Source organism: Cryptotermes secundus, unplaced genomic scaffold (genome assembly GCF_002891405.2).
Source record: "Cryptotermes secundus unplaced genomic scaffold, Csec_1.0 scaffold112, whole genome shotgun sequence".
NCBI lineage: Eukaryota > Metazoa > Arthropoda > Insecta > Blattodea > Kalotermitidae > Cryptotermes > Cryptotermes secundus.
The window spans coordinates 2,200,283-2,227,968 of record NW_019718271.1 but is presented as its reverse complement, the minus strand read 5'-3'; the positions used below and the strand labels follow the sequence as shown (position 1 = coordinate 2,227,968).

Below are 27,686 nucleotides of genomic sequence, written 5' to 3'. Positions count from 1 at the left end.
TTTCTGATTACAACTCTGTCCTTATTTACAATAAATGTAGATAACATTATGTACATATATAGATAAGCTGTACAGAAACTATCATGAAAAAGTAAACATATGAGTCAATATCACAACACTTCCCAGTTATCACCACTTCATATCATGATAATCACCACAGTAAAAAACCACTGTTTCCCCATTCAAAATGTAATATAATTAATCCTCAATTTTCATATAAACTTTTAATTTAATTTTTATTTCAGACAATTTTCACTGGTGTCAGTACACACATATATGACTTCACCTTTGGCCAAAGCTTCTTTAAAGAGATACTCTTCACAACTGATTTTTGTAAAACTGCATATAGTAGAGGAACAGTACTGATAATATAAAAATGAGTACACAGTACATGACAACAATAATCAGTCCATTAAAATTTCACGTAATGTACACACTACAAATCATAATCTGTGTGTGTAATACATTTTTTTCTTTGCTAAGTTCATCCTTTGTGCACAGTTCTATTTTCAGTATTTCACATTTAGTTCTGAATCAGTATTGTTCACTAAGTTGCAGTCAACAAGTAAAAGCAGTGGCCACAGATGAAAAATTTCTTTCAACTTATCCCACATAGATATGATCATCATCAGGGAAACAGCAGAATTATGATGGTGTGGGAACTGTTTTTAAAGAATACAAAGAATGAGAATCATAAAAACATGGACATGATATATAATAAAAAACTGATCTGCATGAAGCAACTATAAACTGTGGTTAAATATTACCCACAGTGAAATTCGAGAAGTTTTGGCCAATGCCCATGTAGGCAAAGTATTACAAGAATCTCTAGTACAGCATAGAACACAAAAAGATTTACTGAGAAAAATAACATTGTTGTTTTCTCAAAGTAAAACTTCTATGAAACACAGCAACAATGGTTTGAACCAAATTACTGGAAGGTAACAAGAAACACAATCTTCCAGACAATATGCAGCACAAATAATTGTAAGTCTTGACTCATCCTATCTCAAACATATAAATAGAAATTTAATTATGTTTGTATATGGCAACATCATTGTAACACTGCTCCCACTTTGTAAAAAAAACATATTCTTCTAATCCAAGCTTATATGCTACACTTTTACGTGTGATTTTGGGCTTTCATGTCAGTTAGACGCCATTTTTGGGTGATGGAGTCATTTAGATGTATTGCTGTATTGCCTAAATTTTAGAAATCCTTAGTGTCTCCCTTTTCAAAATTAAGCAAAAATAGTGACAGTACAGTCCACTATTTTGGTGCTGAGAAACAGCCAGTACAAAGTGGAACAAAAGTTCTTTGTTTCTCTACTTTCTCTTCAATATCACTCAATGCTGAACAATGAAATTGTACTATAAATAACAGCAAATTTCACTGGGAAATCATTTTACTTCAAAGGAAAATGTAAAGATTTCCAGAATATCAGCAATGTAGCCACATAGTGCCATCACACCAAAAACAGACCAACTTCAATACCATTGTGAGGTCTCACACCAGTGGCAATGAAGGTACTGTTTTCTGGGATGTGATCCTGTAGTGCGACACATAAGCACCAATGTTTCAGAGGAATGCGCTGCCTCCATCATCAGCGTAGGGAGGTAAAATGGTCATGGAGAAAAGTGGTTCTGATATAGGACACGAGGACTGGAACAAGGAATATGGTGAACCAACAGGAGATGGTAAAAAGAAGTGACAATAACAGACAGATGAAGGAAGGGAAGGGGTGAAATGTAAGATGAAGGATGAAGGTGGGTAAGAGAGAATTTTTGTTCTATATTAGTAATCTTATTTACTGCACCCCATCTGTTTATTTTATTCTTCTTACCCATCTTACCCATGTGCTATGCAGGACACCCCTCCCCCCGCCAGCGGTGACATAACACCATCGGAGCGCAGTCGTTACTTTTTATCACTTCACAGTGCCATCGACTCCTACTAGATCAATCACAGCTCTAGTCCTGGCGGCTTTCCCTGCTTTAGAAAGAGTATCTTCCATGCTCAGGTAACTCTGCTACCTTGAAGATGGAGGCAGCACGTTCCCCCAGAACACTTGCACCTATCTATCAAAGAACATGCCATCACATCCCAGAAGAAAGTAATCTTTATGAACACTTTTACATATCCTCTGCATTTCTAAACACAAACCTGGATGTCAGAAAAATAAAACAAGACAAATTCCATCAAGAAAACTGAGCCCAAATTTTAAGGCAGTCAATGAAATACCTAATATTCTCCTCATACAATTAAATCAACATCCTTGATGTTTGTGTTTCCTGAAACTCATCACACGCTCACTCTTTTTTTGTGTCTAATGGATGAACTTGTGACACTGCTCAGTTTCCTGCTTTTACATTTCACACAAATGAACACTTCTGGGATGTTTGTTTTCTTAATCTTGGCACATGACAGATGGATCCACGTGAGACACTTGCTGCATTCAATCATGGGCCTTCCAGCAAATGGCTTGGTACAGTAGCACGTTACTAAGTCGTATGAATCTTCTTCTGAAATGAAATTGTATCAAAATTTTAAAATCGTTACACTAAATTATTTTAAGATAAATTTTTACAAGAAGAAATATTTACAAGTTCTGCCAGAATATAATTTGTTTCAGGGCATTCTGAAATGATGCATGAATTGAGTGGTGGAACAACTTTTGACATTCCAGTGCTTAGATGTGTTGACTGTACAATGACACTTCAATCTTTAAAATAATCTAGTTTCATTGTTACCGCATAATTATTGAACACAGAATTTCACCTGAAACTTAAGTACCATATTACATTATTTATAATAATATCCTAAACACTGCCACAACTTAAGAGTGACCCTCAATGCGATTTTGGATTGGATATTGGATTTATTGACCATTTTAACTCATAATTTGTAATTACACTTAATTATAATGCCATCGTTGATTTCCACACTTTGCCCATCACTAGCACACACTAAATCTTCTCAGTCTTCACTAGATGTTTCCTGGAAAAACGTTTTAACACTGCAGAGATTCTTCAGCTTCTGTGCTATCTGCGCCAACTAAGTCTTCTCTAACAAGAGGACAGGTCTGTTTTTTTTGTCAAGAGTCACTGTCTGCAGTAGTAAGTCGTTTGTCATATTGTAAAGGATATTTATATTTTAAGTGTTAAACATGTTAATAAATGTATATAAAATATATACAGGGCCTCTTGTCAGTCCAGGCTCAGTACAGCAGATTATCCCCTATTTCTGGTAGCTTTGGCTACAATGACAGTTTAGTCACTTGAAGGGTTGTATGCTTGACCGCCGCCAAGTTTAAGCCACTTATACTTTCTGTGTCGGGCTTCGCCTTGTCCGTTTATTTTCCATATGCTGTATATTCTTCCCATCTGGTTTTGTGCAGAACATTTTTAAGCAGTGATAAGGATATTCTGAATGAAAGCTGTTATCTTGGGTTAACAAACCTATCACCAAAACATAGTTCACAATTGAAATTTCCTCAATTATTTAATCATGAATAGAAAATTGTATTAGTTTCCTTAAGAAATGTTACAATTTAATCTACTGAATGAAGACTGGGAACAAATCAAATATCTGATATCTTCTGGGTCATAACACCACATCTTTCAGCACAAGTCCACTGATGTACCTCTCAAATGTTGGTGGATTTATATTAAACTACATGGCACTTCAACTTAGATGATCATTCTCTTCATAGTCACTTCTGTGAGAACCTTAAATCCAACAAAATCTAATATCCAGCTTCAATACCAAATTTGAGAAATGATTATAGAGTTTAAAGAACTGGTTAGAAAATAAAAATTACAGTCTTTGTGTATGTGATACTACATAGTATGGTAGACAGGTAACAATGATTTGGAGTGTCACACTGACTCTACTCTCCTGAATATGGAGAAAGCCTATATCTACCCACCAAACTACATGGTGTCACATCCCAGAAGAATGTGATTTTAATATTAACTGCAAATACAGATTAAAATTGTAAGTGTATGTAGTTTAGGGTTCCTGCTTTACAGTGAAGTTTCACTATATCCATAGTCTACACACAGTCAACAGCTATGATGCTAATGTCTTGATTTATGTTGGTGTTAAAATATTGAAACAAAGCTTCAAAGGTTATACACATATATATACAGTCATTATCATCTCATAATGCTGTTCCTCTGGAGGCTGGGATCTGCCTGCAAGACTACGGAGTGTCACAATCCAGAGGAATATAATGTAAACTGCCACCATGAGATTTTGAAATTTTATAATATATACAGTGTGTTTATTGAGTATAGACATGAAAGAGAAAAGTAAAAACATGCTAGAGATAAAACATGAACACAGTAATGATATTGTGGGTTTCATAAATGCCAAGGAACTTCATGGTGAGACTCTTTTAAGAAGGACTTTATCCCCCCATGGAGTTAATTAGTTCCAAAATGTTATGTAAATTTTGTAACATTTCTCAAATTGTTAATAACTTTCATTCAGTTAAGATACAGAGACAAGCAAGTTTAGCTGCACTACTTTTGTGAAATGCTTCAAACACTACACATGTGGAATGATTTACATGCTTTTTTATTTAATTTTCTATGGATATGGATAACACCCACTTTACATATAACTAAAGTTCAGTTGCTCTGTAAATAAATACTCTGTAATAAAATGTTATGTTATTTCTTAATCTATATAGAAATTAATTTCAAATAAAAATTAGATTAAATCACCAAAATGTGCTGATGTGCCTTAAACTACAGCATGAAAAAACTGTTTTCACTATCAACAAAAATATACTGAATACAATTTTTCAGTAGATTTCCTCACAAATGCTGTGCAACATTTTGTCACATGAAACTGGTCATATGTTTCAACGATTCAAAATTATACAGTTCTAGAATGGAGAAAAATGAATTTTTTTTTGGGGGGGGGGGGTTTCAGGTATTAACAAATGGGAAATAGAAGCAGCTCAAGTAAACTTGCTCATACTCTTGTCCAGCTCTTTCCATCATTCTGCACATTATGTTTGACCTGTTTTCTCTTGACTACATATCTTCAGCTGCAAGCAATAAAGGTATTGACAAATTAATCCTCTAATATGCATAAGCTCTCTTTGCAAGTCAAAGTGAAAAATCTGAGTTTTCACATATCTTAACCGAAAAAATCTCACATGCATGCACACGTGCGCGCGCACACACACAAAAGCACATAATCAACATGGACTCCACAAACACTATCATGCTTTTTCTTTTTTTAAGAATATGTGGGAGTAAATTAGAAATGAACATAATTTAATATCAAGAGATTTACTTGCAGGCAGGAAAAGCAAATCAAGTCCTTAAACCATACTTTTTAGGAGACAGCACAAGCAATTCAGACTTGTTTCTGCACAAGTGACATTCTTATGTTACAGACTGGATGTCACAACCTTCACTTTCACTATGAGACAACTGAAATGAAGGAATATTCACATAATTTTTTCAATCGTTGCATAAAAAAAGGACAATACTTCTTGTGGGGTTAGGGAGTATTGTCCTTTTTTTTATGCCTGGGACATTCCAACTGACAACTACGTTTACAGCTGCGTAACCCACTTTATTTAGACCATACCAAAACAGTGGTTAGTCACCGGTTTCCCATAGTGGCGGCCTGGGCTCGAGCTCAGGTCAAGTCACGTGGGATCTGTGGTGAACAAAGTGGCAAAGGGGTAGGTTTTCTCCAAGTACTTTGGTTTCCCCTGTCAATTCTCATTCCATCGACTGCTCCACATTCATCATCTATCATCTGGGGCTGCTATAATAGGCCAATTAGTGACTGACATAACTAGTGGACTCAGTCTTACTCCACCCCAGGGAAAAAAAATGGTTTCTTCTGTAAGCTGCCAAAAGCAAGTGGTACGTGACAAATAGATTAACTGCTTATTTTTCAATGTTGCTCAATTCAGACACAAGTCCTATACCAAAGTACACAAATTCTCAATAAATCTCCATTAAGCCTATGTCAAATTTCTGTGGGATTGTTTCTGCCTGAAGAACTCTTTTGCCTCATATAACAACTTTGTCGGTCATTTTTGTGCTCTACCCATCCCATCACTCAACAGCTGTTACTTTGGGACCAGACGAGGCAGAAGTTATACTCCTTTAATGAACTTCTGCTAACATGGAGAAGAACGGTCCTTGTGTTTGTTAGTGTTACAGCTATAACTCTGTGGTTTAAGTCCGTAAGTGAACTATACCAACTGAGCTACCGCTGTTTGTTGGCAAAGTCAGTGCCAATTTTAGTGGATAAAGAGTATCACATGGTCAACGAAACAAATCCCCATGGCCATCAATTTCGGTTTTCTAGACCGGAGCCGTTATTTCCTTGAAATAGCTCCTCAATTATCCTCACGAGGCTGAGGAGACTCCATTCCAGACCCACTGCGTCTCAGAAAATCTGGTAGTGCCGGGAATGAAACCCAGACCTCTGGATCTGTAGGCAGGAACTCTGACCACTAGACCACAGAGGCAGTCAGTGTGTGTTACAGCTATTGGTGCTTTAAATAAAATGAACCACCACCTGAAATCTTAGCATTCTGTATTGGGGTACCTTTGCATTGCCAACTGACCAAACATTTCAATTGTTGCAATCAGCACTCCACTTTCAGTTCCAAATGAAACTGTTACTTTCCTCAGCTCAATGAATGTGATTCTTTACTACTGACTTTTGTAATTAAACACATTCATGGAAAGCGCAGCAAAGTGTTTAGTTGTGATGTTATTATTAAAGGTTTAATGTGAACTTACTCATTTACTTACTTACTTATGGAGCTAAGCCCTTCTTGAGGGGAAGCAAAATCTGCAGCTACTCAAGAATTTCCCAGCATTTTATGGAACCCAAAGGTTTATTACCATGTTCACAAGAGCCCTTCACTGGTCCCTATCCTGAGCCAGATCAATCTAATCCATACCGTCCCATCCTATCTCTCTAAGATCCATCGTAATATTGTCCTCGCACCTACGCCTTGGTCTCACCAGTGGTCTCCTTCCTTCTGGCTTTCCCACCAATATCCTATATGCATTCGTCTCCCCCATTTGTGCTACATACCCAGCCCACCTCATCCTCCTTGACTTGATCATTCTAATTATACTTGGAGAAGAGTACAAGTTATGAAGCTCCTCATTATGCAGTGTTCTCCAACCTCCTGTCACTTCATCCCTCTTTGGTCTAAATATTCTCCTCAACTTATTCATTTCCTAAATAAAATCCATGGTTGACAAAAGTAAAATAAAGCAGAATTTAGAAGACAACAGCATATTTCAAGAGCAATAAATAATTAAGTACAGTTTTGTTGAGAATAAATGAGCTGGGATAGTGCAGTCAGTATAGCGACTGGCTATGGGCTTGATGACCAAGGGGTCGGAGTTTGAGTCCCGATAGAGCAAGAATTTTCACTCCTTCATGTTGTTCAGACCAGCTCTGAGGCCCACCCAACCTCCTATCCAATGGATACCAGGGGCCCTTACCCTGGTGGTAAAGCAGCCGGGGCGTGAAGGTGACCACTCACCTCCAACTAGTGCTGAGGTCAAGAAAACTTGGAGCTATACATACACTCTGCCATATGTCTTCATGGCGTAGCGCTTAATTAGTTAAGCACAGGGACAACTTTACCTTTTTTCATCAGACACTCAAGGTTAACACAACAGCTGGTTCCACCTACCACCGTACTCTCTTTCGTCTGCTGTTCCCAGGTTGCATGCAAAAAAAGTTGCTCATGACTTTCGGTACGACCTACGTAAATCCTTTTGCCTGTTTAAGTTGTGGGTTCCCAGTGTTTTTTGTGATTTCTATTTGTCCAGTCCCTGATCGCTTTCTTGGCAACTCCAATTGAGATACTGCAAGCCGGTTCAGATCCTATGAATGGTTTTTCAGATCCTGTTCCTGCCAGCTGATCTGCGGTTTCATTCCCAGCAACACTCTCCTACTGAGATGCCACAAGCTGGTTCAGGTCCTGTGAACAGCTGTTCAGATGTTCAGCTCCTGGTCTTGCCAGCTGTTCTGAGGTTTCATTCCCAGCAGTACTCTCCTACTGAGATGCCGCAAGCTGGTTCAGATGTTCAGATCCTGTTCTTGGCAGCTGATCTGCGGTTTAATTCCTTGCAATACTCTCCTACCAAGATGCCGCAAGCCGGTTCAGATCCTGTCCTTGCCAGCTGATCTGTGGTCTCATTCCCAGCAATACTCTCCTACTGAGATGCAGCAAGATGGTTCAGGTCCTACGAACAACTGTTCAGATCCTGTCCTTGCCAGCTGATCTGTGGTCTCATTCCCAGCAATACTCTCCTACTGAGATGCTGCAAGCTGGTTCAGATCCAGTTCTTGCCAGCTGATCTGCGGTTTCATTCCCAGCAGTACTCTCCTACTGAGATGCCGCAATCTGGTTCAGATGTTCAGATCCTGGTCTTGCCAGCTGTTCTGCGGTTTCATTCCCAGCAATACTCTCCTACTGAGATGCCGCAAGCTGGTTCAGGTCCTATGAACAGCTGTTCAGATCCTGTCCTTGCCAGCTGATCTGTGGTCTCATACCCAGCAATACTCTCCTACTGAGATGCCGCAAGCTGGTTCAGATGTTCAGATCCTGTTCTTGCCAGATGATCTGCGATTTCATTCCCTGCAATACTCTCCTACTGAGATGCGCAAGCTGGTTCAGGCCCTATGAACGGATGTTCAGATCCTGTTCTACAGCTGATCTGCGGCTTCATTCCCAGCAATACTCTCCTACTGAGATGCCTCAAGCTGGTTTAGATCCTGTTCTTGCAGCTGATCTGCGATTTCATTACCAGCAATACCTTGATGGGCTGGCGCCCATATCAGCTGAACTATGTTATGTCTGGCCAGTTGTGTGAGGGATTGGTGTCAGTCCCAGACCAGTTTTGAAGTGATTTGGTGTGCACCAAGTGCTTTAATTGCAGCTTGACTATCTGAGAGAATACAGATATTCCTGTTTTTATAGTGTATATCTAAATTCTCAACTGTGCATGCCTTAATGGCATACACTTCTGCCTGGAATATTGTGGTATGCTGACCAAGGCTGAAACTACATTTCCACCTTGTTCCATCACAATGCACCCCAGCTCCAGTGCCTTTATCATGCATATGAAAGCTGTGGATACTCTCAATAAGAATTAAATTCTCTTTAAATTGAGCAATTCTCTAAAATGTTCTAGTGTTGCTCAGAGATTTCTTTTTCTTTCAAATACAGTTTTCAGCATTTAGTAGCTTTCAAAGGCCATCTTCCCACATTTCACACTGTACTTGATGCATATATGCATATCCTGTTCCGAAGGTCTGCCATTTTAATGTAATGGCAAACAGTGTTTCAGTCACTTCTAATACAAAGCAGTCTTTTTTTCCAACTGGTCAGAAACATCTGTCAGCATCTGCAGTTTATGGTCTCTGTAATATGTGTCACTGATATATAGTGAATATCTGTTCCCAAACATTTTATAATTCATCTTCATGAACAGTCACACCATGCGCTACTGGTGCACAAACAACACAATGAAATTCTTGAAGTGAATATAACAAAAGTGTTGTATGCCTAAGGTATACAGTCTGCTCACAAGCAGATAACAAGTCCTTTAAGGATCTTTCAAAAATGAGGTACGTTATACAGTATTTCATGGAATTAGAGCAATGGCTACACGCTAATTTGTCAGCTCAGGTAAGTTCAGCATCCTAGACTCATTTAACTCAGCAGTAAAAATAAAGTTTTAGAGGCCTAACTAGAAGACACAATGAATGAAATTTCCAAGCTTCCAATTTACATGATGTACTTCATGAGCTCAGTTTTCTACATATCATGATGAAGTATGTTTCCATTAACTAGTCTGTTTAACAATCCATCTGCTAATCAATTAAATGTAAATAGACATTAAAAACATAGACTGACAACCGTAATTATTAATGTACCTTATCTCAGGATTCATTACATACAACAGAAAATTGTTTATAAAAATTAGAACCATCAGCTTCTGGTACATATGGCACACTGCAACAGTAATTCCTACATGAGTTTATCAAGTTCACAGAAAAGGACTTCTGGCTATTCAGAAAACATTCAAACCCATGCAAAGGTTATTCTACTGAGAAACTACACCAACTAGATGTGCAAACCAAATGAAGAACTGAAAACATAGGAGATACAGAAGATTCACGAACTGGAACTCCTGGATGCCTTGAAGTGCTGACAGAGAACATAGGTTATTTTTTCAATATCCTAATTACTTGCAGCTGTGCCTTGTAACCAAAGATTCACTGTAACAAACTATAAAAAAATCCTTCTGGTGTGATCAATGCAATGCACTATGCTGAAGACAAAATAAGTGAATATTAGGTGTTAAAATAAAAAATGCAGGAGTATTCAGCAATTTATACTAGACATGCGAGGTTATGCATGGCAGAAAGATTACATATGTTACAATAAATCAATAAAACAGCTGCTGGTAATGATTATAAATTTCAAGATCCTTAATAATGTCAATATTCCTAACTGTGACTACACGTGTACATGTAATGTTAAGTAAAACTATAATCAAATGCATTATCAAAGAAAAAGCTTCAATGTAATCTTTCATCCATATACTGTTACAGCTAATCTAATGTCCACTGCCATTTCCCTCTCCAACCCTGTACTGCTTCTTACCGGAAAAGTGAATCCCATTCCAGTTCCAATCCTGTGAAGAAGCAGCCTTTGCTGAAAGTTGGACAGTGAAAACAGGTAAATGAATATACACTGCACTTCATCTTCCACAGTTAACTGAAACCCATCAGCAGACTGTTTGCTAGTAAAATTTTTCATCAAATTGTCTGCTCATCACAAACTGTCAACATGCTTTTTTTTTTTAAAGAAATACTTGAACTCAGATTGTTACTGCAACAGCAAGCCATAACACAGGGCAATGAAAACTGCCACACTGCACACCATTTGTTTCAAAATCTTTCAAATGGCTCAATAATCAAACTAAACTGGGAATCAAATTTTATAATAAAAGTAAGTAAAGGTATCCCTGTAACAGGCCATGAAGGTCCATAGGGTTGTGAGATGTTGAGGGTCCCACATTATCTAGACAATCGGCTCAAAGACGGCGGCAAGGTTGTTAGCCTTATGCACCGGCCGCGCTTTACTCCCCAGCAAAATTTAATTAATTCCTGGTACTCATTTCTGTTAGAAGTTGAGTAGGCCCCAGGGCCATAGTGCAGCTGGAAGGATTAGGTCAACTGAAAAAGAATCCAAGGACCTCATTGGGACTTGAACCCGCAACCATCCGGCTTGTAGCATAGTGCCTCAACCAACTACGCTACCACGTTCCCCACAAATTTTATAATAAATATCATAATGTAGTGCCATAGTTTATATTGAGTTTTAAGTAAACTTCAGAAATCCACACTTTCTACGCAAGTTTGTGGATTCAACGAAGACTCGTGAGTATCAATTACATAGACATCTCACATTAGATTTACACGTTACAGTTTTTAAGAAACATATAGAAAAATATTCTATTTAATCGACTCTTCATTAATCTATTTTATATGCAGTTTCTGGTACTCAAATAATAACTGTACATTCACTGCAAAAACGAACATACATATATATATATTGAATGTTGGGATATTCATAATAGGCATATGACAGCAACAGGAATGAATTAGTGAATGAGCCAGTATGTGAATATCAAAATCAATATTAAAGTAAAAGCACTTTTAAGGTTCATGCCCACTGCAGTGTTAACAGCTATGCCATGTTAACACATGCACAGCCAGTAAAATAACAAAACAATCCCATAAAACACAAACTTATTTAACAGATGGAATGACTGTATTTGACATGAAATTTCAATAGAGTCCAGTATAAATTCTTGTTACAATCATGAGCAGAGAAACAGTTCTAAATATCCATCCATTAGCACCAACAAATATGTTTCTTCATAAGGATTCATCTTTCTGACCTTAACCCTTAAAAAACGAAATGTAGTCAGAGGAAACCCTCAAGAGTATCATGATGATAAATAGAAAACAGGGAAATTATGAAAATTTGGTCAGCTGAACTGATTAAACAACTGGATGAGTTATTTATGAGTTCTGCTTCAATGTTACTAAGTATTCATGTCACTGAATCAACCATCTTACATGCAACATGTCTTCATAAAACTTATTTAAAAGTTTCTCCATATCACATTACATTTTTCAACCAACACTGGTCATCATCAGGCATCTCAAATTGTTGATGAAAATTGCTGTGCTTCAGTTTTGTAAATCCAATATTTGATATGTGCATAATGAGGAGCTTCATAACTTGTCAGCTTCTCCAAGTATAATTAGAATGACCAAGTCAATGAGGATCAGATGGGCAGGGCATGTAGCACAAATGGAGGAGAGGAGAAACGCATATAGGATATAGGCGGGAAAGGAGACCACTGGGAAGACCAAGGCGTAGATGGGTGGACAACATTAAAATGTATCTCGGAGAGAAAGGATGGGATTATATGGATTGGATTCATCTGGCTTGGGATAAGGACCAGTGGAGGGCTCTTGTGAACACGATAATGAATCTTCGGGTTCTATAAAATGCTGGGAAGTTCTTGAGTAGCTGCACAATTGGCAGCTTCTCAAGAAGGGTTCAGCTCCATGAGTGAGTGATATGTGGTCCTGTCTAAGGACTTGTGTATCTGTATCATGTATTAACATCTCATGCTTGTATTTTTGTATATAACATGTGTTATGTTCTGTACGATTACTTGTTCATGTACTTACCCTACAGCGATGATAGTCCTTCCTTTTGTGTTGTGTGTCTTTATAAGAGTGCTTGATAAAGCTGGACTGATTCTACCTTTTATAGTATATATGTGGCACTATCTGGTGTTTAATTCTTGCAGGGTTTTGAATATTGGGTTACAGACTTCAAAAATGCATTATTCATGTGTAATCTGCTTTCACTAATTTCATATATAAGGTATCTTTCTAATGTATTTAGACATTTTCTCTTTTTCTTTATTTTTATGATTTTCACTGTATAAATTATACTCCTATATGGGTGTCCTGTGTTTAGTATGTGGTTCAAATAGCCTGAGTTACCATTATTATTCCTAATTGCCTGTATGTGACCTTTATATCTAGTATAAAATGTTCAGTCTGTTTGCCCTATGTTCTAGTGGGCAATCCATACACTTCATTTGGTACAAGACAGGATATAACAGGGTGTTATCACAACTGCCTGGAAGTGGCCACGGAGCCTGATATAATACAGTTGACGATAACATTCCACAGAATGGTAATTCTTGCAAAATATGAACTGCTGTTGATCACTCAGAACTTCAAACTACGTAATCATTCCAAATACCAGTGTCACCTAAGAATCCAGAGGGTACAAGAGTAGTCCCCTTGGTCTCTTTCTGGTGCCTTGGAAGGAAGCAAAAATCACAACTCTGCCAAACCGCAGAAAAAACCCCAAACTTTTCCAAATCTTAAGTCCGATCAGCCCAACTCCAGAGTAAAAACAAAATACCTTGAGTGGGAAATTTGCTCATTTTTGTTAACAAAGGAACAGCTGAAAGATCTGTATATAACAAATGCCCACAAACTGTGAAGCATGAGGAAAATTCAAAGTGCAACTGACAGGATATAGGAAAAACCCCAAACTATCTTCTGCCACTGATTACAGAGATGTGAATGATGATGGCAAAATATAAGAGAAAAGATAGGAGGGAGGGAGGGAGGGAGGGAGGGAGATAAAGGAGTGAAAGGATGTAAGAATGTGGATGAGAGCAGTGATGTAACATGGAGGATGAGGAAAAAAGGGGGAGATGAATATGACAGACAAATGCAAGGGATTGGAAAGTAATACAGAAGGACAGAAGGAAATACATATATAAAAGGGAAAAAGAAAAGGAGTAGCCACAATGAACCAGGAAGAAAATTCTAAGGGCTAACATTAAAATTTTAAGTGTCATGGCAACCTGGGGCCCAGAATCTGTGCACACTTGTTCAACATAGTGCATGAACATGTATTATAACTTTACACATCACCAGAACAATCTACACATATCTTCATGTGTGGCAAAAGCCTAGAAATCTTCCTGTGTTTGAAGTCCAGTCCAAAAACTCATGACCAGCTACTCATACGTACAACCTCCTGGGCTGCTGTTACTGTCCTTGAAGTGTTGGCCTCACACATGAGCTTTCAAAAGTCAGTGTATCCTAAGTGGTCCAAGTGAACCTTTACAGGTAAAGGAGCATATCCCAGCTGGTTCTTTACAACGGCCACCAAAGCCAGACACATAATGTGAGGATTGTAACACTGTGTCAGAGGGTGTCCCCCCCTTTTACTACCTTCCCCCTTCCACTGTTCCATTTCCTGGTCCCGGAACGCTGAGGTCCAATGCGACTGATCCATTCTGTTGTGGGAGCTTGAACTGTTCAGTCGATTCACTCTTCTCCTGGTGTGTACGACTTTGATTGTTTGATTGGCAGAGGCCTATTACCTCCACATTTAGTATTATATATATATATATATATTGTCATTTGATATATTTGTTATAGTGTCTTTGAGTTGGTACGTCCTACCTGGAAACCAAATTTCGGTCTTCAAGACCTTTTCACGTTTCAGGATGTGCACTGTTCATGTTGAAGAACGACCACCTTCTGACTAAACACTTATCACAACCTGCACCCTGCCGTTCCTCGAGCATCTAGACTCATGGAGTCATACACATGGTTTCTATTTTAGGTGACAAAGTGAACATCTCTTGACATCACAGAAGACAGTTTCAATAATCTTGCCAGCTGAGGATAATGTTCTTGCCATCCCTTAAGGAAATGTCATGCAATGCCAGTCTATCATCTGCCGCTTGGATTCTGGGATGGAATGGTGGAATCAGGTCTTATCACCACCCATAATATTGAAGAGGATGTCATTACATTCAACATAATGTTGCTGAAACAACTGTGATGACACATCCATTCGTCTGTTTATGTTCATGTACAAATAAAAGGAAAACTCAAAGAGAACAAACCTCCCAATATCCAAGGTTACTATAGTCTTCTGCCACATGCTATCCTTCCCCAAGCTGTGTTGTTATTTCTCTAATCGTCACCCTTCAGTCTTCTCTGAAAGGCATGTGAACATTCTGCTATCTGCGTTCAGCTGACAGTTGTTCATGCCAGAGCACGTTTGTGTCTTAAGTATTCAACTATCTTCAGATACTACTGGCATCCATGGAGGCATCTCTGTACGTATGATGAAGCTGCTTGCAGATACCTACAGCTGAGTTGTTCCTCATGAGGCATTCAATTACTGCACACTGGCTAAGATCATATTTTGTCGACAGACAATCTGTTACAGTAGACTGTAAGAACACTATTGGCATGTGTGCTCTGGGCCTGTATTTATATGGAGCTGATACCCCTTTTGCCTAATACATCTGGTAACTGTTTCTGAAAAGCATTGCTCTATAATCATTATCATTCCTGAAGCATACTGATAAGATACCAGTTCTTAATTTGAATTTATGCTACTAGAAGACCAGATATCCTGACCAAAAATTGTCATAATTTTTCTCAGCCCAACACAAATGCTGGGATCATACCTTAAAACAGGCTACAACTAATTCCTTCAACAGCCTTTCAAATTTAACATTCATAACAATCATGTTATATATGTGAGATCTGAAGTTCTCACAGCAGATAGTATCGTGATTATGGTTTTCTTGGATGTGATGTCATATAGCTCGACACATAGGTACCTTCATTCTGAGGAATATGTAGCCTCCATCTTCAAGGTAAAATGAAGAAGCTGGCAGAAGACTTCTCTAAACATTGATACCTACCCACCAAACTACACAGTGTCACATCCCTGAAGACCACAATCTAGATGCAATTTCTCATTCAGTGTTACGTAACTAAAGCAGCTGACAACGTACAGATAAACAAATGAACTAATTCCATAATTCTGATCTCTGCACATATAAGATGCTCCCACAACCAACAAGATGATACAAATTACATAATAAATTGAAAATTCCACATATACACACGTACAATGGCCATAGTTACTGAGTTCCTTACACCACTATAATAGCAGGATGATGATAAACCCAATACCTTCTGGCATTTAAACAACATTTACCAATAAATCAATCAGTTTTCTCATAACATGATAACTTAATTTCACCTGAAAAACCCAGAGCATCTCCAAGATTTTCTGGCATTAAATGACTACTATATGACTGCAGAAGTATCAAATGCAGCTAATACCAGTATAATACGTGTGCAAAAGAATCTTTATAATTTCCAAACTAAATTAGGAAAAATTAAGTACTTGTTCCAGTATCAACCAGATGACTGGCACAATCATGACAACAGTGTTTCAACAACATGTTCTGAATAACTTCATAACATGACAGATAATAAAAGGAATGAAATATGGACAGAAGCTAAAATAAGTTTTTGAAACTTTTGAAGATGAAACAAGCACGACTACACCTTAACTTATGGTTTCTCAAAATGTTGGCTATGCAGGGGGTGGCAGAGTTCTCATGAAATACTTAACATACAGTTGCATCCACACACAATTACAGAAACACAGTTTATCAATATGATTTAATATTGACACTGCTGGAAAATGTAGCTGCAATGTAGTTGCAATCTGTGAAACATTCTGTTCAATATTTCATAACCATACAGAAATGTTTCATAGCTATAAGTTACACAGCTATTTAGGTCCCTGCTGTCACTAATTCGTAGCCTGATAGGGACCTGCAACAATGTGCAGAAATGCATGTTTTGTTGACCACCAGACTTGGGGGAGGGGGGGTGTTCCACATAAAATTGTGTGTTATTTCAGGGGGCTGTGGCTTCACAAAGTTTGAGAAATTCTGCATTAGCTGTATGTTCACTTTATTAAATTACAGCTTTCCCAGGAAAGTTTCACAGAAAACACTTTCACGAACGTGTAGCCACGCCATAGCTCAAGTGGTTAGTAGCTGGGTTCGATCCTGGGTCTGGTAAAGTGGGATTTGTGGTAGGGAAAGTGGCACTGGGGCGGGTTTTCTCCGAGTACTTCAGTTTCCCCTGACAATCTTCATTCACCAAATTCTCCATCACCATAATCACCCGGGGCATGCTACAATAGGCCAATCAGTGACCGCCGTTCCTAGTTGGAATCCCAGTTGGAATCCACCCCCCACTAAGAGAAAATTTTTCACAAAGGTGCACTTCTCTTCAATCACACATCTTGAGTACACAAAGAAATTTCAATATGGCATGACAACACTTATTTCTCCAATTAATCACATTAATTTCTATACCCGCCTTCAGAATTGAAATAACCATCCTAACAAAGCATAAAAACAAGTTCCATTCTGTATTGAGAATGCAATAAGACAGTTAGAGCTATAAACACACCTGTTTCCAAACCCTTCCTCTCCTCAGAGACACTTCCAGCTGGAGATTCAGACTTGATGCTATCTGCAACACTGCCCGTACTGCCAAGAGGGCTGCCTGCTTTGTCACATAGTTCCTGTGTAAATAAAACAATTATATTATGGTTAATTGAACCTTAACATAATGGCTAAAAAACTAATACACATTATAAATGCAAACATTCCATTCAACTATACTTAAGAAGTACAACAAACTGATCACGTGCGCATTTTGCACGGTACACTGCAAAGCAACCTGTAAGGCACAGCTTGCAGATGCAAGTTTTAACACTATGTTGTCCAGTAGGTGGTCACTACCTGATAAACACCTACCAAACTACTAGCTTTCATAACCCAATGTACAGTTTCAGTAACATGAAAACATCAAATCTCATAAATGTATCCTTACCTTGCACAAGAATAACAATGTGTGTTCTAGTTTAATAATTAAATTTTAAATTTATATTAATTCACTGCAAACAAAACTGTGTTGCTAGAAATTGAATTTTAATACAGCCATGATGATGAACGTTCAGGAATTATTTTCGCACATATTTCCTTAAATAAATAAAAGAAGTTACAAATGAAAATTGTAGATCTTATGAATTTTTATATTTTATGTCGTGTACCAACAGTCTCAACAATGGGCCGTTTTTGAGAAAGTCAAAGTGTGATTTGAATTCCATGCGCTGAGTTATATTGGAATGATATGAACCAAAATTAAACATGTCAAATAGCTTTTAGTTTAGTCTTCCAAATACCAGATTTCAACCCAATCTGTTTAGCAGATTGTAGGGTGAAATACATGGGTAGACAGACATGTCCTCATGCCTGTGTTTGTAACATACACTTCTGCAAAGAAGCACACAAACATCACACTTTAATTACTACAGAATATGGGTGTCCAGATGAAGGTATCCAAAATATAAAATGTATATCTTGGAAAGTAATTGTCATACACATATCCAGTTTATGTCATCAGAAAGGAAACCCCTGTAAGTTTTCTTTTTTCCATGCCGGGCCTACGCGCATGCGCCGCCACATTTCTGCCACCATGTTAGGTATCATTTGGACAGAGTGATGGCTGGGAGATAGATCGGCAGATGTGGATCAATCGCTTGGCCTCCTAGGTCGCCAGATTTAACCCAACTGAATTTTCCTTGTGGGGTTATGTGAAGAACATTGTCTACCAGGTTAAGATCAATGACCTGCAACACCTAAAAGCCTGAATAAGGGATGCTGTGGCTGCGGTAACACCAAACTTGCTGGATTGCCACCAAGGGAGCACAGGTTGAAATTTACTGAAAAAGATTATATACTCAGAAAAAAACTTTGATAGTTTCCCTTTGTAATGGTGTAACCCATAAATGTGTATAATAAAAGCTTTCTGAGATATAATGATTTTATTTTGGATAGCTTTCATCTGGACACCCTGTATTTATATGCCCTGTTTGCACACACAACCCATTACAAATATAGGTAGAAAACATGCATTAGACAGCTGGGTCATCATTTAAACAGCAACCAGCATGTGAGCACTGGTAAAGCTAAAAAGAAGCAATCATTTCATGTGTGTATAGATGCAATCCAAGATACAGACATTTGTAACCTTTACTCTCGCATAAGCTAAACATACTTATTTCCGAACAAATAATTTTGGCTGGCTGCATTGCATTTAAAGTATGATAGAAGTCAGTGAAGGTTGAAACATCATAATTATTTGCTTTTACTGCTACTCCAACTTACTTTAATACAGTAAAATAAAATAAAATCCTACCAACCGTTGCAACAGAAAAGTAAATTAGATAGCCTAGGTTAGATTACCAGAAGAAGCACTGAGAGTATTTCTCATCCCCAGATTCACATTATCCAGCCTCTTTTCCTAACAATATCTTGAACTGGTGGCCCGCATGTTGTGAAGAGCTGCTTACCTTTTCCCATGAATCAAACATGGGTCTGATTTGGGACAGACAATACTGAAATCCATCCTGAATAAATAAGCTGTAATGATACGATACAGAAAGAAAAGCACATAAAACAAGCAGATTAATAGTGAAGAGCATCTTGAGAACATTCCAATATAGTTGTAAAACTCATAAAATAAGAATAAAAAATATTAGAATTAAATGCACACCTCTTGCTCGTAATTTTCATATTCCAAAATACATTTGCAGAACAGGTAGAAGTCTTCAGCAGTGCGAGGACGTTTTGATACTGTTGAGGGCATCTAAAATAAAAAACATATTTCAGAAATATTACCCACTGTTCTAAAACATGTTCCTCATGACATATCTACACAAATGCATTTCCGTGAATACACAGTTTTCATTTCCCCAAGACAAGAAAACAGAACTGCCAAAATCCACACACTACAGTTTACTATTTGTGCCAGATCTTATGCCACTTGCCTAGATCTAACGTGCACTTCACGGGCCAAGTCACCCCACCTGCCTCCAAGTGACAGGATCTGGAAAAAAAGAGGCCAACCTGGCTGACCACGGGTGCTGGTGATTAAGATGTGAGCTACCATGCCAAGACCTGTAAGACACTGAGGGAGCAGTGTCATGAATGGGAAAAAAGGCAACTTCCCATTGTACCTAGCCTTTCCCCTGTATCAGGGGCTCTGTGCAAAGTACCCGAGCTACTTGTGGGATGACCCATGGATAAGGATGATGAACAACTGCTGAGAAGGACTACTGTAGTGGTCCCCTGAAGATTTTCAGCAATTCTTTGGCTCTGGCTACACTTGGGCTGGACAAGATGTATTCAGGGACTACTCTACAGAGGGCTCTGGCCCTCTCTATCCACATCACAGGGATCAACTGCTGGATCTTCTGCTGTCATGCAGTAGTAGTCAAAATTTCTCAGAGACTCAGACAAGGAGACCACCGAGGGTGATGGTGAAAGCAGCCTTACAATGGAAGTGAGTAACCTTATCATCAAGCAGAATGGACTGATCCACAGAAGCAGTAGCGCTGAGGGCTTGGCTGGATGCATTGATGAGAATCCAGGAAGAACCAGTGGTAAGGGCTCTGCTGTCCCTGTTGGTAAATGATAGAGGATGGCTGGAGTGATACACCATTGTCAGTAGATCAGGAGGAGGATAAACCTAGGCTTTTAGTCATAGTCTACCAGCTACAATCAGATGGCTGACAGTCCACTGAAGGTGTCCATTGCAGATGGACAGTGTGGGAAGACAGAATGATAGGCTTCCCAATGCGTAGGTTTCTGCTTTCTTGTATGTGTCATATGTGGATGAATGAAACAATGAATGACTCTCAGGGATCTTTCAAACGTTCATACAACAGGAGAGAGCCAGCCTGGAAGTTATGCAGACTCACTCCCCTGTAAAATCATAAAAAAATGATGAATGGATCCTAGGATCACTAATGGAGACAGCCACAATTTTCAGGAGATTACAAAGGAAAGATTAAGGACTAAGGACTGAGGACTGGTTTAAGATGGTCTGTGGCTGCAGTTCAGCTCGTGGAAAGGGGTCTAGCTAGTTTTAGTTGTGAATGATGCCTCAGTCGAGGTTCTTAAAGCTCAGAACATCAGGCCTTATAACAAGCAGCAAGGAGGTGTTCATGCCATCTGGAGGCATCTTGGAGGAGGAGGATGTGAGCTCTTTCTTGGTTACCTGTGAATGGAACTTTCCTTCCTACAGATGAATCTGCATCACAGTAAAGCATTCACTTATACACTGAGTGGAAGATTATTTTGGAACAATTATTGACTTCTTGGACATTATCCATTGTCCTGTTTTTATCTGAAATGTTTCAGAGAATGGACTCTGTCTCTGCCATAAGGTAAAAAAGCATTCTCAGTTGGGCTGAGGCTTTTTGCCCGAGGATGAGGGCATTGTTGGAGTACCTATAAACTACAGATTCTGAGATAATGAATCAAGGAGACGAGCTGGCCTTCCTCACTGAGAGGCCTTATTCTTCATTTCAGGAAACTGGTGAATGAGGTTAATGGATGGAAGGTACTGCCAGAACTTTCATTATCGAATCATGGGCACATTCTCTTCAGCTTTGTAGGTGAACAACAGAAGACAAACTGCAAGGTGAGCTCAGTGGAGTTCTGCGTCACAATGGTACTAAAGAGAACAGAGGAACAGACGAACAGCTCTTGCAGCAGGCCACTATCTCTTCCCATGAGAATAACTGTGAACTGCGGACAACACGGGGTAAAGGGAAGGTTCCGTACTGGAGCTCACAGTTAGGGAGGCTCTACAAGGAAACAAATGAATAAGGCAAAGAACATCCGAGCACCTTCAGATTTAGAATCCTGTAAGGACATACAGGAGGTACAAAAGGCCTCAGTCATTTTAAGCGACAGAGTTGAAAAATCTTCTGCCATGGTGTTAATGACATTTCAAGAGCAAGGAAACCGCAGAAAATCCTCATGAAAGATCTAGACTCAGATTTGGTTCACTTTTCCTTCTTCCTTGGGGATACACATTCTTAGATGAGGAGGTATTAAAGCTTATGCTGGCAACTCATTGTCATGGCTCTGAAGTTATAAATCAATACTCAGGGGTCTTCTTTCACCTAGGCTGGGAGAAATCGGAATGGATGTTGGCTAGACTGGTAGCGTCCCATGACAAAATTAGGCATGCAATTTCCAACTTCAATACCCACAAATCCTCAGCAGAGTATAGCATCTTCCTGGTTCTTTTACAAGAGGACTTGGAGATCATCACTGGTCCAGCAACAAGAATACATAGTCTGTACAGCTCTCAGATACATTCCATTACCTTGAATGGTGATCAGAACTGTTTTCATACCTAGGGCTGTGAGTATTAGTTATGTTGGGTGAACTGCAGATCAACTGGCAAGAAATGGATCTGAACAGCCGTTCATAGGACCTGAACCAGCTTGCAGCACCTCAATTGGAGTTGCCACAAAAGCGATCAGGGACTGGGCTGATAGAAATCATAAAAAATATTGGGAATCCATAATTGGACTCTGACAGGCAAGGGTTTTATAGCAGGACCCTCTGCCAGAAGAACGAAGGATCTGTTGAGATTAAACAGGGATCAATTAAGATGGATGGTAGGATTACTTACTGGACATTGCCACCTGAAAGGACAACTTTTCAAGTTGGGACTGACAGATAACCCAACTTGTGAAAGGTGCCTACAAGAAAACAAATCCATCACACACATCCTGCGTGATTGTGAGGCCATACCTTATTTAAGATTTTGTCACTTCGGTCAGTTTTTTATGGAACCAAGTGACTTTTATGATGCCCCCATAAGCAGGGTCCTACACTTTATTAAAAGTGTAGGATTAATAAATGGCTAATCCAAGGGGAAGCACAATAGATCACTGAAGGTCGCAGTGTGGGGGCTGGTTTTTATGGGCCACCCCTTACATACATACATATGTTGGGTGAAATATTTTCATTCTATTTTATTTTGAGAACAATGGTGAGTTTGGTTGATAGATAACACATTGAGCCTTGGTTGAGATATCCACTGCATCACTATCAGCAGGCTAACAGATCCATGACAAAATTCTGCAATCTTATTGACAAGATTCAGATGGTGTCAGATGTTGCCTTAAGTCAGTTGACTGTGATGGACCAAACTGGCTGCATGAACAGGGTGTCTGTTGATGAACAGCTTCTGCAGCACACAGTTTTGTCCCCTACTGTAAAGACTAGTGATGGGTGGACTCCTCGCACAGATACATACACAGTATGTATTCATAAGGCTGTGCCAAATGCATAAAACATTTCATGCTTTCTTATAATGTGTCACAATATCATATCAAAACAGCAGAAATCTGTTCTACTCAACTGAAAAAAAAAAGTCTCTAAAATTGCCTGGGGCTCACAGGCTTGACGACATAGTACGTATGTCTTAAATGAAGAACTTCTCTTAATTTATAACATCCCTGTGAAAATTCTATGTTCACCTATAGCAAACATACCTGCACTAATAGCATAGTTAAAATGATAATCATTATGTGGCATTAATAATTATGAATGATGTATTAATTTTTTCTTGGCATATTAAAAACAAATATATGCAAATGTCTAAGCAATTACATTCAGGGAAGAATTGTGATTTTGCTATCCATAACATTAATTAAAAGGTACAATTTCTCTCTGTGTAATCACCTGTCTTCACTCACATTCACTCTCATGATATGGTAACATTTACAAAGACATCAAATGGAGATATTTGACAAAAATAATAGTCTTGCATAACTGTCACAACCTGTCTTCAATTAGGTCCCATAAAGTAAAGTAAGTAAAGTAAAGGTATCCCTGCAACAGGCCGTGGAGGACCATAGGGTTGTGAGATGTTGAGGTTCCCACATTTTCTAGATGACTGCCTTACAGATGACGGTGAGGTTGTCAGCCCTACGTGCCAGCCGCCCTTTATCCCCAAGAATATTCCAAGATTATTCCTGGTACTCATTTCTGTTAGAGGCTGAGTCGACCCCAGGGCCACAGTGCGGATGGAAGGATTAGGTCAATTGAAAAAATCCAATGACCTCATTGGGGCTTGAACCCGTGACCTTCCGGCTTGTAGCATAGTGCCTCAACCAACTACACTACTGTGTGCCCCTCATTTAAGTCCCATACTGTGAGAAATATTAACATAAAAGAAAATATAAAGATGACTTTTGTTTTAAATTAAAGGCAATCTTCTTACTTAAACTTCACAGATTAAATCGATTAAAAAAAATAAATATACGCGCAAAACAATAGCAAAACAACAAACCTGATGTGTCTCATACATATTACTTACTAAAACATGAATAGAATTCTCACCTCATCATCATCCGCACTCGGAGATCTTTTTGCTTTTGGTGCTGAAAAAGAGAACAATTACAATATATCTCAACTTTATGAACAAATGTACACAGGTAGACTGCACTAGTGGTACATACAAGTATACACTGCAGTGGTCTCCCCAAAAGAAAATAAATTACCTGATGATGGCCCATATGGCCGAAACATGTCGTAAAACTGGAAGAAATATATGACTAAAGACATTTTAGAAAACTGGATAATCACTTTTAATGTAGAGAATATGCTTTTAATGTCCTATTGACATGTAATGATTTTAACATCAAAAAGTACTGAAATACATTTTTAGTGTAAAACATCTTTTAAATTGTTGCATTATTGATGGATACTTTGATAATAAAGATAATAAAGATCATGATCAACAGTTAAATTATTATAAGAGATATACTGCATGCATTGTATTAATTAATGGTATATGCAACAACTATACAGATATTCTTTCTTTGTACTTGTTCACAGGATAAGTAAATAAAGACCGCTTCTGAGTACATAATCCAGTGGTATGCATTTATTCCCTGAGGCTACCTCCTCCATTTTGGATACAACCACGGAGTGCACATAAAAGGAGACAATTCAAATGAAAACTTATAAATTATATTCTCCATTCATATCACCATGACTGCAGAAATTTAGTAGCCACTTGCACACACTATGAGCTAGAGTAAAGAACAATATAGCTCAACTGAGAAATCCAATCATACTTATTTACAAAAGGATAACTGAAACATACAGACAACAGCCAGTTCAATTTATGCTTGGGGAAAACTCAATGTTTGCTTCCCAGCACACAGGAAAATTTTAAACTATCCTCTGCCATTTCTAGGATACAGGGAGAATAAGGACTGTACAACATACAAATAGAGATAAGTAATAGATATGGGAGAAAGGAAGGGAGGAAATAGAGGCAGTAGAAGAATAAAAGAATGGAAGAACAAGGACAACATAAAGGTTTAGCACAAAAATAAGAGAGGAAGGAAGAAAGAACAAATGAATAAATAAGACAGACGGGAAATAAACTGGGTAGAAAAGAGGGGACAAAATAAAGACAAAGAAATGCACAGTTTGTCTGTAAAGAGTAACAACAATTTTCTTTCTTAAGTAACTGTATATAACAACTACACTGTACAAAAAAAATGGAGATGGGCAGTGCATTTAGCAAGCATAGGTAAAGTAAAGGTAAAGTTGTCCATTGAGACGTATCAGGAAGTGAAGTTACAGCTCTACATATATCCTTAAGCTTGGCACTAGATAGAGCTGAGTGGTCTGCTTCATGTTCTAGCAGCTTTACAACTGCAGATATTAGCTTACAACATTTGTTGAATCTAAATATTAACATTTATGACAGAATAAGAGAACCAAAGTAATAATAATGACAAGATATTTTGTATTTTTTAAATAATTTCACCATACAGTGACCAGTTACTATGTATAAGTTGGATTCATTTGAGTTCTGGCTAATTACAGATCACATATCCCAAACTGAGGGGCAGCTTAGTGGTCTTATGCAAGTTTAATTAGTTATGTTGGTGTTACTAAACACTAACAATGCCTTATTTCAGGAAGTTACAATGATAATGTGTTGTATTCTGAAGAAAGTCGTCTTCTGGGATCTGGCGCCGTGTATTCTTGGTTTTAACCGATGTTTCGGAGGAACATATCGCCTCCATCTTCAGGGTAGTTGAGTTGCGTGCGAATACAGATAGCTGTAGCTCCGAAACGTCGGTTAAAACCAAGAATACATGGTGCCAGATCCCAGAAGACAACTTTCTTCATAGTCATCACCGTGAAAACCTCAAAACTTACATGTTGTATTCTGTGTTTATACTTACGGTTTAAAATAACATACTTTTTGAACAAAGTGCATGCATATAGCAACAATGTTAGTGTGATTACCTGAAATAACGCTGGCTGGGAAGATAGAAGTCATGGCCTACAGACCAACATATTCAGTTTTACATGAAAGTTGACATAACCTATAATACTATGAAAACAGCAAATGTTTAAGGTATTGGCCTAAAATATCTTGAAAATCTGAGGTACTGAATATACAGAGGATACTCAACACATTATGTGAATATAATTAAAATAATATAGAATACTGGCAGAAAATAAAAGGGAACTCCATGAGCACCACTGTGTTCCACAAAGTTTAGTACAAATGCCAAACACCCAGCAGATTAACAAAGAAAGAAAAAACTGTCACTTCACTGTTAAAAGCCTGAAGTGGTAGAAATACACATTTCATACAACAGTTACTTATTGCTATTAGACCTAATGAAACAAATGTGTTATCAAAAACGGTTTTTACTTATTACTACTACAACCTAATATAACTGATCTCCATACTGTAGCTACACTCAACAAAAGCTATGACTTACTTAATTATCATATTCCAGTGTTCTACTGTAGTTCAATAAGGATGGGTTATAAAGGACAACTGTTATTGTGTGCTGATTCCTAAAATATTTCAACAGAGCATAACTACACAGTAAACAGACCTCCTAAATGTGACACAGGAATTCCTAAGCATTCTCCTCCCATCTGATGTTTGGAGGCTTGAGAGTTGAAAGGTTTGTAGAAATAATGAACAATATTATACATATAAATCATACTACATTAGGTCCACGTCACATTTTTGGCTTGATTTTGGTTAGATTTTCTTTGATCAGAAGCTATGAACTCTTCCAGTCATTTGCCAGAAATACCAATAAATTGTCCTTATTTAAATCTTGAGGGAAAATTTAATAAGGTGACCCTTCCCATGAGCAGATGTGCGTTTTATTTTTATGGTCAAATATCAATGTGGGCCTCAGCCTTTCCTTTCAATGCACAAAATATGGTACTAATTCTAGCAATTACCTTCATTGTCTACTCTCCTATAATATATATTACGTCCACTTATTTCCATATTTACATTATTCACAACTGATTTTGAATCCAGTACTCCCAGGATGTTGTACTAACTGCAATTTTAACTTCTAGGTTGAATAGAAAAGTTTTATTTTTAATATTATTATTATTATTATTGAAAGCTACAAGCAACGAAAGGCAAAACATCTTTGAACTTAAGGCCGGCAATTTTATTGGTCTGCACATTTTACCCATACTTATGAAAAGGGTATTGTGTAATTATTACATGTCAATTTATGAACGTAAGATGCATCTCAATGTTTGAATGTCGTCTCTAACTAACCTACTGATGTCTATGTAGCTTATATGGTAGTAATAAAATCATACCTTTAAATATAGTTTCAGTCATTTTCCGACCTCAAACTAAAGAATTCCTAAGCTGAATCCTACAACCGCAAGGGTTTCAGTCACGTTATTTTTTTAGTTATTAAACACATCACTTTTGACACTACACTCCTCTGTATTCGTTCCAGCTTCAATATGCATTGATA

At 38.1% G+C, this 27,686-nt stretch overlaps 1 protein-coding gene across 4 annotated transcripts; it reads right to left on the bottom strand.

Annotated features, from left to right (window-relative positions):
• LOC111869889 (PHD finger protein 23-like) lies at positions 1-27,686 on the bottom strand. 4 transcript variants are annotated; one of them, XM_023861785.2, is made up of 6 exons: positions 27,523-27,686; positions 24,247-24,287; positions 19,592-19,684; positions 17,441-17,555; positions 10,686-10,736; positions 1-2,523 (listed from the first exon to the last, which is right to left on the bottom strand). In XM_023861785.2, the coding sequence occupies exons 1-6, from the start codon at positions 27,542-27,544 to the stop codon at positions 2,303-2,305; spliced, it is 543 nt and encodes a 180-aa protein (XP_023717553.1). In that variant the 5' UTR covers positions 27,545-27,686; the 3' UTR covers positions 1-2,302. The 4 variants fall into 4 exon arrangements, with proteins under 4 accessions (XP_023717553.1, XP_023717630.1, XP_023717702.1 ...); XM_023861862.2 differs by having other exon boundaries at positions 1-2,520; XM_023861934.2 differs by lacking the exon at positions 10,686-10,736.